This window comes from Pleurodeles waltl, chromosome 5 (assembly GCF_031143425.1).
Source record: "Pleurodeles waltl isolate 20211129_DDA chromosome 5, aPleWal1.hap1.20221129, whole genome shotgun sequence".
Taxonomy (NCBI): domain Eukaryota; kingdom Metazoa; phylum Chordata; class Amphibia; order Caudata; family Salamandridae; genus Pleurodeles; species Pleurodeles waltl.
Window position 1 is genome coordinate 429,270,443 of NC_090444.1, and position 15,925 is coordinate 429,286,367.

The window sequence follows — 15,925 nt, forward strand, 5'->3', positions numbered from 1 at the left end:
AGTGGGCATAACACTGTCCTAGAGTTCCTAATGCCACCAAAAACAACATGATGGGACCCTTCCTTGAGTGTCCACTTCAGGTAGCCTACCTTAGAGGTGTGACTAGCCCAAAGGTGGAACATGCCTACTGAATAACTAAATTCCTGCCTGCTCTGATGCCATATGGGCCTCAAGGCTGGGGGTGATGGTCCCCAGGTCTGGGAGGAAGCCGGGCTTGCATATCAAGGATGGCAGAGACTTTGATGCTTCTGGCCTTAATATGCTAAGTTCACTAGCTATCCTGCTGGAGGAGGTGTGACCACCTCCTTCCGGAGTAGGCATTGTTCCTGGCCTCTGAGAGCATGGGCTCTCACCTGCAGGGGTCAGAATCTCATCTTTGGTGGCAGGGTGAGCGAGACCAGTCATCCAGCACACTAAGGGACATGTAGGTTTTCAAGGCGGGCACCTCTAAGGTGCCCTCTGGGTACATGTTATAATAAATCCGATACTGGCATCAGGATGCATTTATTAAGTCCAGATGTTTGATACCAAACATCATTCGTTTCTGTGCAGCCATCATGTAGTTGGATAACTCGTGTTGACCAGTGCCCAATTCATGTCCTTAAGATGACTGCCCAGTCACTTGCAATATCTATTAATGGAACTAGACATGACAGGGGGTTATCTGCCCATGCAGGTGTGCCCTCAAATATGATATAATGTACCCTGCCTTAGTGCTCTTAAGGCCTGCTGTAGAGGTGACTTACATATGTTGTATGCAGTTATTTAGGCATTGCACACAGGGAGTGTGCATTGTCGTGTTTTTAAAATGGTTTGCCTCATTTCAGGCGTTCTGTGAGGGTAGTCTGCATGTGTTGGAGTGTGTGTCCCTTAGAGTGGTATAATACATGCTGCAGCCCTTAAGGGACCCTCTTTAGTACCCAAGCCCAGGGTACAAGGGGTACCATTTACTAGGGACTTACAGGAGTGCTACAGTCCTTTGCCAATTGAGTACAATTAGACATTTAACACGTTTGGGGGAAAGAGCATGGGCACTGCGGCATGGCTAGAGTCGAAAACCAGCATCTAGTAGTCCAATTGGGGGCAAAAAAGTGAGGGGACAACCTGCAAAAAGAATGGTTTCCTACAGTCCTGTGCAGTGTTATAAAGTGCAAGCTCTCTCAGCCCTGCTGAAGAAGTGTTGGGGTATCCCAAAGAGAGGGTGAAGCCACACCAGTGGGGGACCATCCGTCCAATCTGTATCCATATACCTTATATATAACTGTTTTGTTGCCTCTTTTTATATTCAGAACTTTACAAATAGTAGGCTTGTTACTGTATTATGTGACTTACAAAAGAAACATATTTAACATAAGTGACTTTAGAATGTCAACTAGTATTATAATATAATGTGTTCAAGCAGACCGCACTATTACATTTTGCTTTTGAGTAGCCAAATATTAATTACTTTTTAGTATGATGGTACATGGCTGTATTTTTACGAACAAAAAAAAAACTTTAAATCCAAATAAAAGTTCACCACTGGCGATTTGACTTCTTCATAATGCACTGTTATTTTACTGCTACATTAGTTAATGCCTCCTTACATTTCATTTGCAGACCGCAAACAACAGTTCCTGGCATGCAAGATACACTGTTTTGACCTACCTCCAAACTATGGTGTTTTATAACTTCTTCATTTTCCTGAATGATAAAGTCGCAGTTGAAGGTGTCAGGTGGCTGGTTATACATCTGTTAGCTGATGAGCAGCTTGAGGTAACGTTTTTTTCCAGGGGTAGCACGAAATACACAAAGCCTGATGTGAAGCTGATTGATTTGTCTTTCATTTTCTTTGATAAGTGTGTTTGTTTTATTATTTAAAGTTTGTTTGAACTGGCACTGAAAATCTGAACATTTTGCTTTTTTGCTTTTACTTTTGAAAGGTCAAGGAGCACATATTACACCAACTATTACTACGCAAAGTATCTTTCATTTAATGTACAAACCGCTGGAAATCCACGGCGGTAAGCCGGGTCCAAATACCGCCGGCGGTATACTGACGGCCGCAGGGCTGGAGACCCAGGTCTCGAGCCCGGAGGTCGCCTCCGCCCTGGCAGGCGGGACGGAGAACCGGCGGATGACCATGGCGGTAACCGCCATGGTCATAATACACCAAGGTAAGACCGCCAGCCTGTTGGCGGTCTTACCGCCAGTTCTCCGCCATCCGCCAAGGTTGTAATGACCCCCTATGTTTTCCTGTAACAAGGGAGATGTCCTTTGCTATCCGGTATAGTCTGAGGCAGAAGGGCTGTAAGACTATTTAGAATACTCTACCCACTGAGAATAGAATGTTCTAAATTTAAAAAAAGTAGAAACATAAAGATAGTCATTGGCATGTTGGAGCAGAAGGCTTATGCCAACCATAATAAGCCTGGAGCTATTCCATTGTCCGCAGAAGACCTCTCAACTTTCCAATGTTCTAATATAGCTTTAAAAGCACGTTGTACTGGGCTATACCAGCCATTAAAGGCCCACTCCAGCTTTAAGACCCTTTACCCCCCCCCTTTGCCTGATATATGATGCTAACTTGACTTAGTATGTGCTGGGATCCTGCTAACCAGTCCCCAGCACCTGTGTTCTTTCCCTAAACTGTACCATTGCTTCCACAATTTACACACCTCTGGCACACCACAGCTAAGCCTCTCCTAAAAGGTACCAGTGGTACCAAGGGCCCTGTGGTCAGAGAGGGTCTCCAAGGGCTGCAACATGTATTATGCCACCCTAAGGGACCCCTCAACAAACACATGCACAGTGCCATTGCAGATTAGGTGTATTGGTGGGGTGAAAAAGGAAAAGTCGACATGGCATCCCTCCCTTGGTGCCATGTCCCCAAACCACTGCATGTGGCATTGATAAGTCACCTCTCTAGCAGGCCTTAAAGCCGTAAGGCAGGGTGCCCTATGCCACAGATGAGGGCATAGCTGCATGAGCAATATGCCCCTGCAGTGTCTAAGCCCATTCTTAGACTCTGTAAGTGCAGCGTAGCCAAAATGAGTACATGGGCAGGGAGTTGGTTATTACGAACTCCACAGCTCCATGATGGCTTCACTGAAGACTGGGAGGTTTGGTATCAAACTTCTCAGTTCAATAAACCCACACTGATTCCAGTGATGAATTTATTGTAAAATGTACACAGAGGGCATCCTAGAGATGCCCCCTGAAATTCACCCAGCTCTCTAGTGTGTGGCTGACTGGTCTATGCCAGCCTGCCACTACCAGACGTGCTTCTGATACCCTGGGGTGAGAGCCTTTGTGCTCTCAGGAGTCATGGGCAAAGTCTGCTGTGGGTGGAGGTGCTTCACTCCTCCCCACTGAAGGAACAGGAACACTTGGCGGTGAGCCTTAATGGCTCCTTGTAGGAAGCTGGCTCTGTATATACTATATCAAAATGAAATACAGTGTGCACAGAGTCCAGTGGTTCCCCAAGAGGCTTGACAGAGGTAATAATTGGTAATATTAATGCTCTGTTTGTGGTGGTGTGGTCGAGCAGTTAGGCTTATCAGAGGGTAGTGTTAAGCATTTGTTGTACACTCACAAGCAATAAGTGAAAACACACACTCAGTGCCTTGACTCCTGGCCAATAGGTTTTTATATAGAACAATATTCTACAGTTTATTTTTAGAACCACAAGATTCATTTAGCAGGTAAGTACATTAAATGAAAGATACTTTGCGTAGTAATAGTTGAGACTTTGAATAGATTCAATATTGTACACAGTTTTCATTAAAATGTCAAAAAGCTATTTTAAAAGTGGATACTGCAATTTTCAACAGTTCCTGGGGGAGGTAAGTACAGTACAGTTTCAGAGGTAACTACCGCACTTACGGGTTCAATCTCATTGGTGTAGTTAGTCCACCGTTGGGGGTTCAAGGTAACCCCAAACACCCAGCAACACATGGCCGGTCAGGTGCAAAGGTCATACAGGAGCCAAAATAATGTGGGCGCCTATGGAAATGGAGGGTACTCCGGTTCCAGTCTGCTGGCAGGTAAGTACCCGTGTTCTGAGAGGGCAGACCAGGGGGGTTTGGAGGAGTACTGGAGGGGCCCCAAGTAGGCACAAAAACCACACCTTCAGCGGCACGGGGCGGCCGGGTGCAGTGTGCCAAAAATTGCGTTGGGTTCTTAATAGAACTCTATGAAGGGACCCAGGGGTCACTTACGCGTTGCAGGCAGGGCACGGGGGCCTCTTTGGCAAGCCACCGACTAGGCAAGGGTGAGGGTCGCCGGCTGGTCATTGCTGTACTGGTTGTCAGTTTCTCACTGGCCAGGGGGGTGCATTTTCTGGTCCCATTGACCCTCCAAAAGCATCAGCACATAGATACCTTTTAGTGGTAGTGGATCATGCCACTAGGTATCCTGAGGCTATTCCCCTTAGAACCATCACTGCACCTGCAGTGGCCAAAGTCCTCCTCGGTGTCTTTACCAGGGGGGGGTTCCCTAAGGAGATAGTATCAGACAGGGGGTCAAAAATCATGTCTGAATTCTTAAAACATATGTGGCAGGAATGTGGAGTGACTACCCCATACAATCCACAGACCAGTGGGCTGGTAGAAAGGTTCAACCAGACCCTAAAAGGCATGATTGGAGGACTCCCTGAAAAACTCAGATGGAGATGGGATGTCCTACTTCCTTGCCTGCTGTTTGCCTACAGAGAAGTGCCACAAAAGGGAGTAGGTTTTTCACCCTTTGAACTTTTGTTGGGGCCTTGTAGGAAAGGGGCTCATTGTTGCAGTTACTCCCCCACTTTTTGCTTGATATTAATGCTGACTTGACTGAGAGTGTGCTGGGGCCTGCTAACCAGTGTTCTTTCACTAAAAATGTACCATTGTTTCCCCTGGCACACAGCTAAGTCCCTTGTAAAAGGTACCAGTGGTACCAAGGGCCCTGTGACCAGGGAAGGTCCCTAAGGGCTGCAGTATGTGTTGTGCCACCCTAAGGGACTCCTCACCTAACACATGCACTCTGCCATTGCAGATTGTGTGTGTTGGTGGGAAGAAAAGGGCAAAGTCGACATGTCATCCCCCTTAGGGTGCCATGCACACAAAACACTGCCTGTGGCCTAGGTAAGTCACCCCTCTAGCTGGCCTTACAGCCCTAGGGCAGGGTGCACTATACCACAGGCGAGGGCATGGCTGCATGAGCACTATATGGTCTGGGAGTTTGTCAAACACAAACTAGACAGTTCCATAATGGCTACACTGAATACTGGGAAGTTTGGTATCAAGCTTCTCAGTACAATAAATCCACACTGATGCCAGTGTGAGATTTATTGAGAAATGCACACAGAGGGCCTCTTAGAGATGCCCTCTGCATGCCAGCCCAACTGCTAGTGCTAGGCTGACTCTGCCAGCCTGCCACTTCCGGACTGGTTTCTGGCCACATGGGGTGAGTGCCTTTGTGCACTCTGTGACCAGGAACAAAGCCTGTCCCGGGTGGAAGTGCTTCACACCTCCCCCTACAGAAACTGTAACACCTGGTGGTGAGCCTCAAAGGCTCAAGCCTGGTCTTACAACTCCCCAGGGCACTCCAGCTAGTGGTTCAAAGAGCCTGCAACAGCGACGCTTCCTGTGGGCCCAGTGACCTCTGCCGACTCAGAGGACTGCCCTGCAACACCATAGGACCAAGAAACTCCTGTGGACAGCAGCTCTGTCTAAAGCAGCAAGAATAAACCATCTTTAAAGGGGCTCTCACTCCAGATGCGTGAGTCTCTACCACTCTGCACCTGATGCCCCTGGCCCGTGTCCAGAGAAACCAACACCGCAGAGAGGACCCCCAGGCAACGCCAACGATGTGTCCACACTGAGCCGACCTCTATGCACCCCCACGACGACGCCTGAAGAGGGAATCCAGAGGCTCCCCCTCACCACAACTGCCTGGTAACAAAGAAACCTGACGCCTGGAGAAGCACTGCACCCGCAGCCCCCAGGTCCGTGAGGAACCAACTACTGGTGCAGCAGTGACCAGCAGGCGGCCCTCACCTTTGCCCAGTTGGTGGCTGGCCCGAGAAGCCCTCCTGTGCCCTGCCTCACCACTAGAGTGACACCAAGGTCCCTCCATTGTTTCTAATACAAAACCAGACGCCTGCTTTGCACACTGCACCCAGCCGCCCCTGTGCCGCTGAGGGTGTTCTTTGTGTGCCTACTTGGGACCCCCCAGTGCTCTACAAACCCCTCCTGGTCTGCTCCCTGAGGGCGCAGGTACTTACCTGCTAGCTGACTGGAACCGGAGCACCCCTGGTCTCCATAGGCGCCTATGCTATTTGGGCCCTACTTTGACCTCTGCACCTGACATGCCCTGTGTTGCTGGTGCTCAGTGTTTGGGGGTTGACTTGAACCCCCACCGGTGGGCTGCCTATGCCCTGGAGACTGAACTTGTAAGAGCTTTACTTACCGGACAAACTAACCTTTACTTACCTACCATAGGAACTGTTCAGTTTTGCAGTGTCCACTTTTAAAATACCCTATTGCCATTTTACGCTAAACTGTGTACATTACTGTTTTGATTCAAAGTTCTATATTTACCTATGCTAAGTACCTTACAATTTATGTACTTACTTGAAATCTTAATCTTGTGGTTCTAAAACAAATTAAGAAAATAATATTTTTCTTTATCAAAACCTGTTGGCCTGGAGTTAAGTCTTTGAGTGTGTGTTCCTATTTATTGCCTGTGTGTGTACAACAAATGCTTCCCATGAGGAGGAGAGACTCCACCGTCTGGACCTAAAAAGAGTGTTGGTGTTCTATCTTAATCGTACTAAAGATTTCCGGGTGGACGATCAACTCTTTGTTGGGTATGTGGGTGCGAAGAAAGGGAAGGCGGTGCAAAAACGTACCATGGGTACTTCTGTGCATCAAGATGTGCTACTCTTTGGGCAAGAAGCAACCCCCTGAGGTCTTGCATGCTCATTCCACCAGAGCAACTGCTGCTTCCACTACCTTAAGACGCAGAGTTTCTGTCCTGGATATCTGCCAGGCAGCTATTTGGGCGTCCCTGCACACGTTTGCTAAACACTACTGCCTGGACAGTCAGGTCCGTCAGGACGTCTGCTTTGGTCGTTCGATCCTGCAGGACTTCCTAGTATGATCTTGGTTCGCAGCCCACCACCGAGGATGGCATTGCTTGGGTATCTATTGTAAGGTAAGGAATCTGCAACTAGAAGTCTCTATCAGATGTACAAGTTACTTACCTTCAGTAACGAAATATCTGGTAGAGACATATTCTAGGTGCAGTTTCCTTACCGACCTACCCATCCTCCCTGCTTGCGAACTGATTTCTAGGAACAGGGATTCCCCTCCTTCCAGTCCTTAGCTCTGGCGCACCAATCTCAGTGCTCTTAGCGGCGCTGTGCTTTGGCGTGGAAAGTCGTTAAAAGAAACTGATGTCACTGCGCTGAGGTGGCGTCTGTGTACTACTCCCGACGTCTTCATGGCGACTGCGACACCAACAACGCCTGCAGAGTCGACCGACGCGCAAGGGTATTGCTCAAAGAAAAATCTACGGATCCAGTCTGATGCCTGGGGGAAATTCTAAGGTAAGGAATCTGCAACTAGAAAATGTCTACCAGATATTTTGTTACCAAAGGAAAGTAACTTATACTTTAGTGCACTATATAGAGAGCCAGCATCCTACAGACATCCTTTGACCTTTTGTCGACGTCCATTGTGCGTTCTCGTTTTCCACCTTTGTTTTGGAGTTGTCCCCGAAGAAACCCATCGGGTTCAAACCTTGTGATGCCTGTCAATGACAGATGTCAGTGATGGATCCCCTCTAGGTTTGTCTGTGGTGCCTGGAGAGGGAACAAGACTCTGTGTCATGTACAGAGTGCAAGACCATGAATCCAAAGGCCATCTGTGAGTAGGCCCTGAAGCTCTGGGCCGATCATCATGCAACTCTGTGTGAGGTATCAGGATCACTCCGGAAGTCGTTGTGTTGGTTCTCGTCCCACTCCAGGACGACTTCAGGAAAGTCCCAAGAAGTCCAGGAAGTGGAAGCACTCTTCAACTTCTCTGCGTCACTCCCATTCCTTGTATAATGCGAGGAAACGACACAGGTCCTGACCTCACTCGCAGGTGGTCCCTGTGCAGCCAGAGTCAGAAATTTGATATGCTCTGTGCTTCCCCGAATTCCATAGAGCCATAGAACATCTCCCACCCCCAACTCTAAGAGTTTTATGAGGCGGTAAGCCTACTTTTGGGTGGGCGAACTCCCCTGGGGCACCTTCAAATCCCACAGGTTCGGGACGGTCCTTAACTGCAGCTCCACCAGCGGGTTCTCCCTTGGTGGCAGTAGACCCCTCAGGATCCATTGGTGGATCCAGATCAGCTCTAGCCATAACTTTGCTGCCTTCTCCAGGAACCGTTCCATTGGCAGCACCGATCCTGTTGATTCCTGAGTCGTAATTGGAGCCAGACCGGTGTCAGGTGACATCTGTTTCAATGCTGAGCCGGGCCATGCTCCCTGAATTTGAGTCAGAGCCCTATTTCATTGAAGGAATTACTTAGAAACACGAATGGAGGGATTCTGAGGATCCCTAATCCTACACTGATGCCCTAGCATAGTCCATGACCGATGACAACTGGCATGATGACCTGGCTGACACCAGTGGTTTGGAGTCCTCACCAGACACTGGCCTTTTTTATCCACCCATTGTGGCTATGGAGGAAGGAGCTTTTTTTAGCGATGGTGGTCCAGAGGGCGACTGAGGTCCTGAAACTAGAGCTGCCCACGGTTCAAGTCAAAACAAATGGTTTGGCGGAGGTGCTTCAACTGGGGGAATATACACATCAGAACCATTACTAACCTTTAATGAAGCCCTCACTGATATCCTGCTTGAGGCCTGGGCCAATCCTTACACCGGCATTCCTGCGCGCAGGACGATTGCTCACCACAATCACTCTGCTTCTAAGGACCCAGCCTTCCTCTCCCAGCACCCTACCCAAGTGAGTTTGTGGCCTCAACTTCCTGAATCAATCCCAATGGGTTACCTGCCACACCTCTGGATAAAGAATCCAAGAGACTGGATACCTTCGGAAAGAGGTTTATGTTTCTTCTGCCAGCCTGGCACTGTGATCAGTGCATACCATATGCTTATTGGGCTGTTATTCTTATACTGTGTGGGATACAGTGCTGCCTGTGGTCACTGATGCGGTTTGGGCTTTACTTTCCCGTGCTCTTGCTGACGGGCGAGATGCAATCAAATGCAGGTTGAATACAACACCTATTGGGCAGAGCCAGTACTTCTTTAGTGGCTCTTCAAAGTCACACCTAGTTGAGGAGTACTGTATTTTTGGACGATGTCCAAGCCTCACTCATGGACCTGACTTACGATGAAACCATTTTCTTTGGAGACAAGGCAAGTTTGTCCTTGGAGAGGTTCAAGGATAGTATAGCCATTATTTGGTTGTTGAGGCTCTCTGTGGACCCATGACCTCTGCTTTCCGCCCCTTCCGTGGCTGTGGTAGGAGCTTTCAGCGGTGCTCCTTCCCTGCCAGCAGGCTCAGTCCTCTCATGGCTGTGACTCCCACAAACCTCATGGGGTCGAAAGCCAGAGGTTCCCCCAGCCTGCACCGTCAAAACCTCTTTAGTTTGCCCTCAGTCCAGCGTGGGCATCACGTTGATGGCAGAATCCAATACCATCTGCACCAAAGGAGGGAAATAACATTTAGACAAATGGGTGCTCGAAATTGTCCAATTGAGTTACATCCTCTTAATCGAACAAACCCCACTGTCGTTCCCTCCATCCTCAGTTCGGTTTACAGAAGACCGCATTGGGCTCTTGCGACCAGAAGTACCAGGCCTTCTGGCCAAAGGAGCACTGAAGGTACTGGGTCTCATCATTGGCGTATGTGGGGTCTGCTGTGAGACTTGAAGACCCAGTAGGTGCAGCTTCAGGGAAGTCTCTCCAACCTGGTTTAGATATCCAAGGGAACTGCAAAAAGACATCTGGTGGTGGCTCCTGGACTGTGACTGGGTCAACGGCAAACCTCCCTCTCTCTTCCCTAACCAGAGCTCACACTGGTGACAGATGCATCACTCCTGAGTTTGGACTGGAGTCTGGGAGAGGTGAAGATCAGGATTCTGGTCTCCGTGTGAGTCCGGCCTTCACTTAAACCTGCTAGAGTTCCTGGCATTTCACTTGGCATTGAAGGCCTTTCTTCCTTCATTCAAGGGAAGGCTAGTGCAAGGGTTCATGGACAATGCAACTGCCATGTGGTACTGCAACAAACAAGGATGGGTGGTGTGGTCCCTTTGTCGAGAGACCTTGCGCCTCTTGACATGGCTGGAACATAAGGGTATTTCCCTGCTGATTCATCACCTGGTGGACTCTCTGAACACCAGAACAGACAAACTCAACTGTTGATGCTTAGCGAATCATGAATGGCATATTTATCGGGAGGGGGTGCAAAGTCTCTTCTGAGATTGGGGAGAGCCTTGGTTAGATCTATTTACCACCGCAGAGAACATGTAAAGTCAGCACATTTTGCACGCTGGTGTTTCCAAAGCACCTCTCACGCAGAGACGCATTTTGTCTAAAGTGGGGCCCATGACTCCTATACACTTTAACACCAATACCACTTGTGTCCAGAGTTCTCATAAAGATAAAGAACCACCTTGCCTAAGCCATCTTAGTGGCTCCGGACTGGGTACATAGAGTATGGTATTCTGAAGTCCTAAGTTTGAGCATCTGTCCTCCACTAATGTTGCCCATCTGGGAGACTCTTGTTACAACAACAGGACAAGGTCTTGCACCCGAACCTGTCCACTCTCCACCTTCATGCATGGAGATTGAGCATCAATAGTTGTGAAGGTTTGATCTCCCTCTTGAAGCATGTGATCTCATTCTGCCTGTCAGGCATCCTTCTACTAAAGCCATCTACGCCTGCTGCTGGGACAGGATTGTGTCTTGGTGTCCATTCAAATCAGTTGATCCTCTGTTTGCACCCTTGCCTGAAGTTCTTTTTGTTCTTTCTATGACCCAGCAAGGCTTTGCTCTGTGCACAGTAAAAGGATATCTGTCTGCCATTTCTGCTTTCCTTCTATTACTTGATCAACCATCCCTTTTTAAGTAACCTGTTGTGACTAGATTTAAAGCTTTATTGCGTTTTTTCCTCCTATGCTCTTCATTATGCCTTAATGGTACCTGAATCACACTTGTTTTCCTTTTGAGCTAACGCACAGCTGCTATTTACAGATCCTATCGATCACACGGTCTTTTTTTAGGCGAAAACATTTGCCAGGAGGTTTAGCGAATTGCAGGTGATTTCCATTAACCCCCAGTACTCGTACTTTTTTCCAGTTTTCAGGTCCAGCCTGACACCCGTGATTGTTTTGCATGCGAGGAATCTTCAGGTTAGATAGGGCCCCATCAGAAACTTTGATGCCCCAGGTAAGTAACTTTTTCATTACTGGCTTTGCCTCAGCACTACTTTAAAAAAAAAAAAACACACACCAAAGGTTAGACGAAAGGCAGAACTGTGTCCTGCCAGTATATCATACTGTAGTGTACTGAAAATCTCTCTTGCAAGAAATGCAGTCAGTCATGTGGTAATTGATGTCTTGTTCATAGGTGAGAGAAATGGCTGCTACTACCCTGAGTGGACTGCTGCAGTGCAGTTTCCTTACAATGGATGAATCCATGCAGGCTCACTTTGAAATGCTTAGCAAGACAAGACTGCCAAAGAAGAGGAAGAGAGACCCAAACATAGTGATGGACACGATTCCTTCAGGAGGTAAAATAAGGCTAATCTTATATTTTATTAGAAGGGGTCTGTGTCTTGTGCTACATGTCTCCTTAGGAGTTCTCCAGAGCAGAGGCCAACGTCAGTGGGTATATAAATGTTGGAAATGTAATGCATCAAAGCATAGCATCTTCCTCTAGGGATATTTTAGTTGAAAATAAACATGTGAAAATTTAGTTATTTGGGAGACAATTGTAAAATTAAATATTAGCTGAAGTGGTGGTCCTCCATGATGGTGCTGCATGAAGTGGACGTCTGTTGTTTTTCTACTGTAAAGGGGAAAAGAATACTAAAGAATAGAACTAATCTGTTTTAGATTATTTGCAATTAGCATTGACCCTTTAAAGAGTTTCTGGCCCGGGCTGCTATATTTCAAACTTCTTTATTATTGGCCATAAATTCTGTATTTACCCTGTAATGCATTTTCAAAGGCACAGTAGTTAGACTGGGGTGAGCGTTTGAAAAGTTTCAACACTCCGTCCATCATTTTGTTTTGTGATATTGCCTTGTGCGTGCCCCAAGTGGCATGGGTATGTCCAGACGTGGGTCCCTTGCCTGCTGCGCCACTGGATTCAAGCTAGCCTGGCTGATGAAGGGTGACACCCTGAAACTGGTCCCAGGATGCTTGAATCCTGTCCAAGGAGGACCAGGCTTGGCAGTTCAGGCTGGACTGCTCCCATAGGGAGCAGGGTCAAGACTGATTTGCATATAGCTGGGTCTGAACTGGGGTGACTTGGCAGGCAAAATAACGATGGATTAAACCCAGTTCTGAGACAGGGGGTGAGTGTTTGAAAAGTTTCAGCACTCCGTCCATCATTTTATTTTGTGATATTACAGTAGTAAGACAACATGTCCAGATGAGATTTGATTTGTAGATAAATTTGCTAGATATGTATTGTCATTGCTCTAAGCTCTCTGAGACACAAATATGGACTGGCGAGAAAGAAATGTGGTTTCCGGAAGGAACAGATGCCCCAAGAACAGTGGTGATATCAACTCTGTCCCACCTTAAGTACACCCGTAGGTGACAGGATCACATGTTGGTGTAACATATATGAAATAGCTAATTGAGTTACAAATTGAAAGACTCACTGTTAAGGTTTACGGTTTCATAATTTCCTTTTCCTTTTAATTTATTAAGAGGTGCATGAACATTTATTGCAAAGTAAAAAATACTGTTCACTATCTATGGAAGTCTCTTAATAATGCATTAACGGGAAAAGCACTAAAGATATTAAAACAGTGGATCTGATCAATCTGATAGAGACTTCTAGTTGCAGATTCCTTACCTTAGAATTTTCCCACAGGCTTCAGACTGGATCCGGAGATTTTTTCTTCGAGCAATACCCTTGCGCGTCGGTAGGTGGCGTCGGTCGACTCCGTAGGCATCGTGATGACGTCGGGAGTAGCACATAGACGCCGCCCTCGCGCAGTGACGTCAGTTCTTTTCTTTCCGCGCCACGCGCTGATCCGAGAGAGCTACCCTTGGCTATTTTTGGGCCGAATTCGACAGTTTTGACGACATTTTTTGGTGCGAACTTGGTGCATCGAGGATGTCCCCGAAGACCGGGTTCAAGCCGTGCAAGGACTGTCACCGCATGATGTTGGTGACGGACCCTCATTGTGTCTGTCTGTGGTGCCTCGAGCGCGACCATGACCCGAAGTCGTGCTCCGAGTGCCGGGCGATGCATCCGAAGGCTTTGAGGGAGCGGTCCCTTAAGCTGATGGCGGCCCAGCAATCGACTCCGCGTAAGTCCCGATCACCGTAAGAAAAAGAAGTCCCATCGCTCTCCGACTTCACCCCGTCGCTCGGCCAACACGACGCGGAACGAGCACCAACAAAGTTGGCCTCCGTCCTCGGAGCCTACGTCTGGGTCGGCTCCCCGCTTCCCCGAGTATTCCGGAGCCGGAGCGACCCCCGCCCAACTCAAAGAGTTTTAGAAGGCCACGCGCCTCATCTTTGGGCGTGCCACCCCGATGCGGTGCCTTCGGGCCCAAGGGGCCTTCAGCTTCCACGCTGGCAGCTTCGGCCCCGGCCACCGAGTTCGCCTCCGTATCCGTGCGCGGATCCGCGCCGATGTCGGTCACACAGTCTAGACCTTCCCCGGCGCCCAGTCGTTTAGCGACGCTGTCGGTAGTGCCCACTATCGACGTCGACCCCATTCTCGTCGGCCGACGCCGCCATCGGCTTCGGTGGGCCCTATTTGCCAGAGGTCAGATTCTGACCCATTTTCCTATGGGTACGAATACGGGGAGGAATTGGAGGGATCCCTGGACCCTTATGAATACCAGGAAGACCCTACTATAGACTGGGTACAGGACTTGGGCGAAGCCAGTGGTCTTGATACTTCTCCTGACTCTGGCATGATGTCTCCTCCTACCGTGGCTACAGCGGAGGGAGCTACCTATGTTATGGTGGTTAGTAGGGCGGCTGAGGTCCTTGGCCTTGAGCTACCTACTGTCGAAGTCAGGTCTAACCTCCTGACGGAGGTGCTTCAACCTGGGGCTTCTACTTCTGAACCCCTTCTTCCATTTAATGAAGCCCTCACTGACGTCATTTTGGGTACGTGGTCCAAACCCAACACAGGGGCTCCTGTGAACAGGACGATCGCTCGCCGCCATCGGCCTCCGCCAAACGACCCGAAGTCCCTGTCACAACATCCTACGCCTGAGTCTTGTTATCCAGGCGTCCTCTTCTTCTGGCGCGTTTCCTTCCGGATAGGGAATCCAAAAGGCTGGAACAGTTTGGTGGGAAGTTGTTTTCTTCCTCCAGCCTCGCGCTGCGGTCCGTGAACACCGCATGCCTTTTGGGCCATTATTCCCACTTCCTGTGGGATACGGTTGCGCAAGTCCTGCCGCAGATACCGGAGGAGGCCCGTGCTATTGTCTCCCAAGCAGTCAAAGATGGGAGAGACGCGGCAAAGTTCACCATCTGTTGTGGGCTGGATACGACTGACTCTCTGGGCAGATTGGTTGCTACGACAGTGGCCTTGAGGTGCCATGCCTGGTTACGTACTTCTGGTTTTTCGGGGGATGTCCAACAGTCACTCATGGACATGCCTTTTGATGGCACCTGTCTCTTCGGAGACAAAGCAGACTCAGCCTTGGAGAGGTTCAAGGAGTCCAGGGCTACGGCTCGGTCCCTTGGCCTCTCTGCCACCACACGCCCCCCACAGTCCGCTTTTCATCCCTTTCGTGGCTACAGAAGGGGCGCCCTGTCACGTCCTCAACCCAGCCACCGGGCCATGCACGCTGGATGCGTGGCCGGTGGCGCGGAAACCCACGTAGTTGTGGGTCAGGGAACCAGAGGTCTGTCCAGTCCACCCCTGCCCCTGCAGCAGCCACCAAACCTTCCTAGTCCATCCCTCTACTCCTGCACCAGTAGATGGCAGAATACGCCATCACCTGCCCCACTGGGAACATATCACCACGGACTGTGAGTTTTGCAAATCATTCGGAAGGGCTACTCCCTCCCTTTCGAATCCGCACAGCCACATATGCCACCATTTTTCCATCCCCTTTCGGAGGATCATTTGGTGCTTCTCCGCCAGGAAGTCGCGGCTCTCTTGGCCAAGGGAGCTATAGAGAGGGTCCCTGTGTTAGAAGTAGGTTGTGGTTGTTATTCCCACTTCTTTCTGATACCAAAGAAGGACAAAGGCTTGCGCCCTATCCTCGATCTTCGGGACCTGAACTACTTCCTCAAGAAGGAGAAGTTCAAAATGCTCACCCTGGCTCAGGTTCTGCCTGCCTTAGACCCAGAAGACTGGATGGTAGTGTTGGACTTGCAGGATGCTTATTTCCACATCCCCATCCTGCCTGCCCACAGACGTTACCTACAATTCGTGGTAGGTCACGAGTACTTTCAGTTTACCGTGCTCCCTTTCAGTCTTACCAGTGCCCCTCGGGTGTTCACGAAAGTGATGGCGGTGGTTACAGCTCATCTGCGCAGGTTAGGGGTCCCAGTCTTCCCCTACCTAGACGACTGGCTGTTGAAGGCGCCTTCGCCCCGGACAGTGGTCTCACACCTCCAGACTATGGCGAACCTCCTGCATCAGCTGGGGTACACTATCAAAGTGCCGAAGTCACACCTGACTCCCTCTCAGACGCTCCCCAAAAGCGAGTCCAAGACATTCAGGCTATGATTCCGA

At 49.2% G+C, this 15,925-nt stretch overlaps 1 protein-coding gene across 1 annotated transcript in view; it reads left to right on the forward strand.

Moving 5' to 3' along the window:
* Positions 1-15,925, forward strand: part of PSME4 (proteasome activator subunit 4) — a 1,396,200-nt gene that overhangs the window by 1,241,021 nt on the left and 139,254 nt on the right. The window contains exons 43-44 of the mRNA XM_069234194.1: positions 1,600-1,755; positions 11,606-11,768. Coding sequence (XP_069090295.1) covers positions 1,600-1,755; positions 11,606-11,768 — 319 coding nt within the window. The remainder of the gene's footprint in view (positions 1-1,599; positions 1,756-11,605; positions 11,769-15,925) is intronic.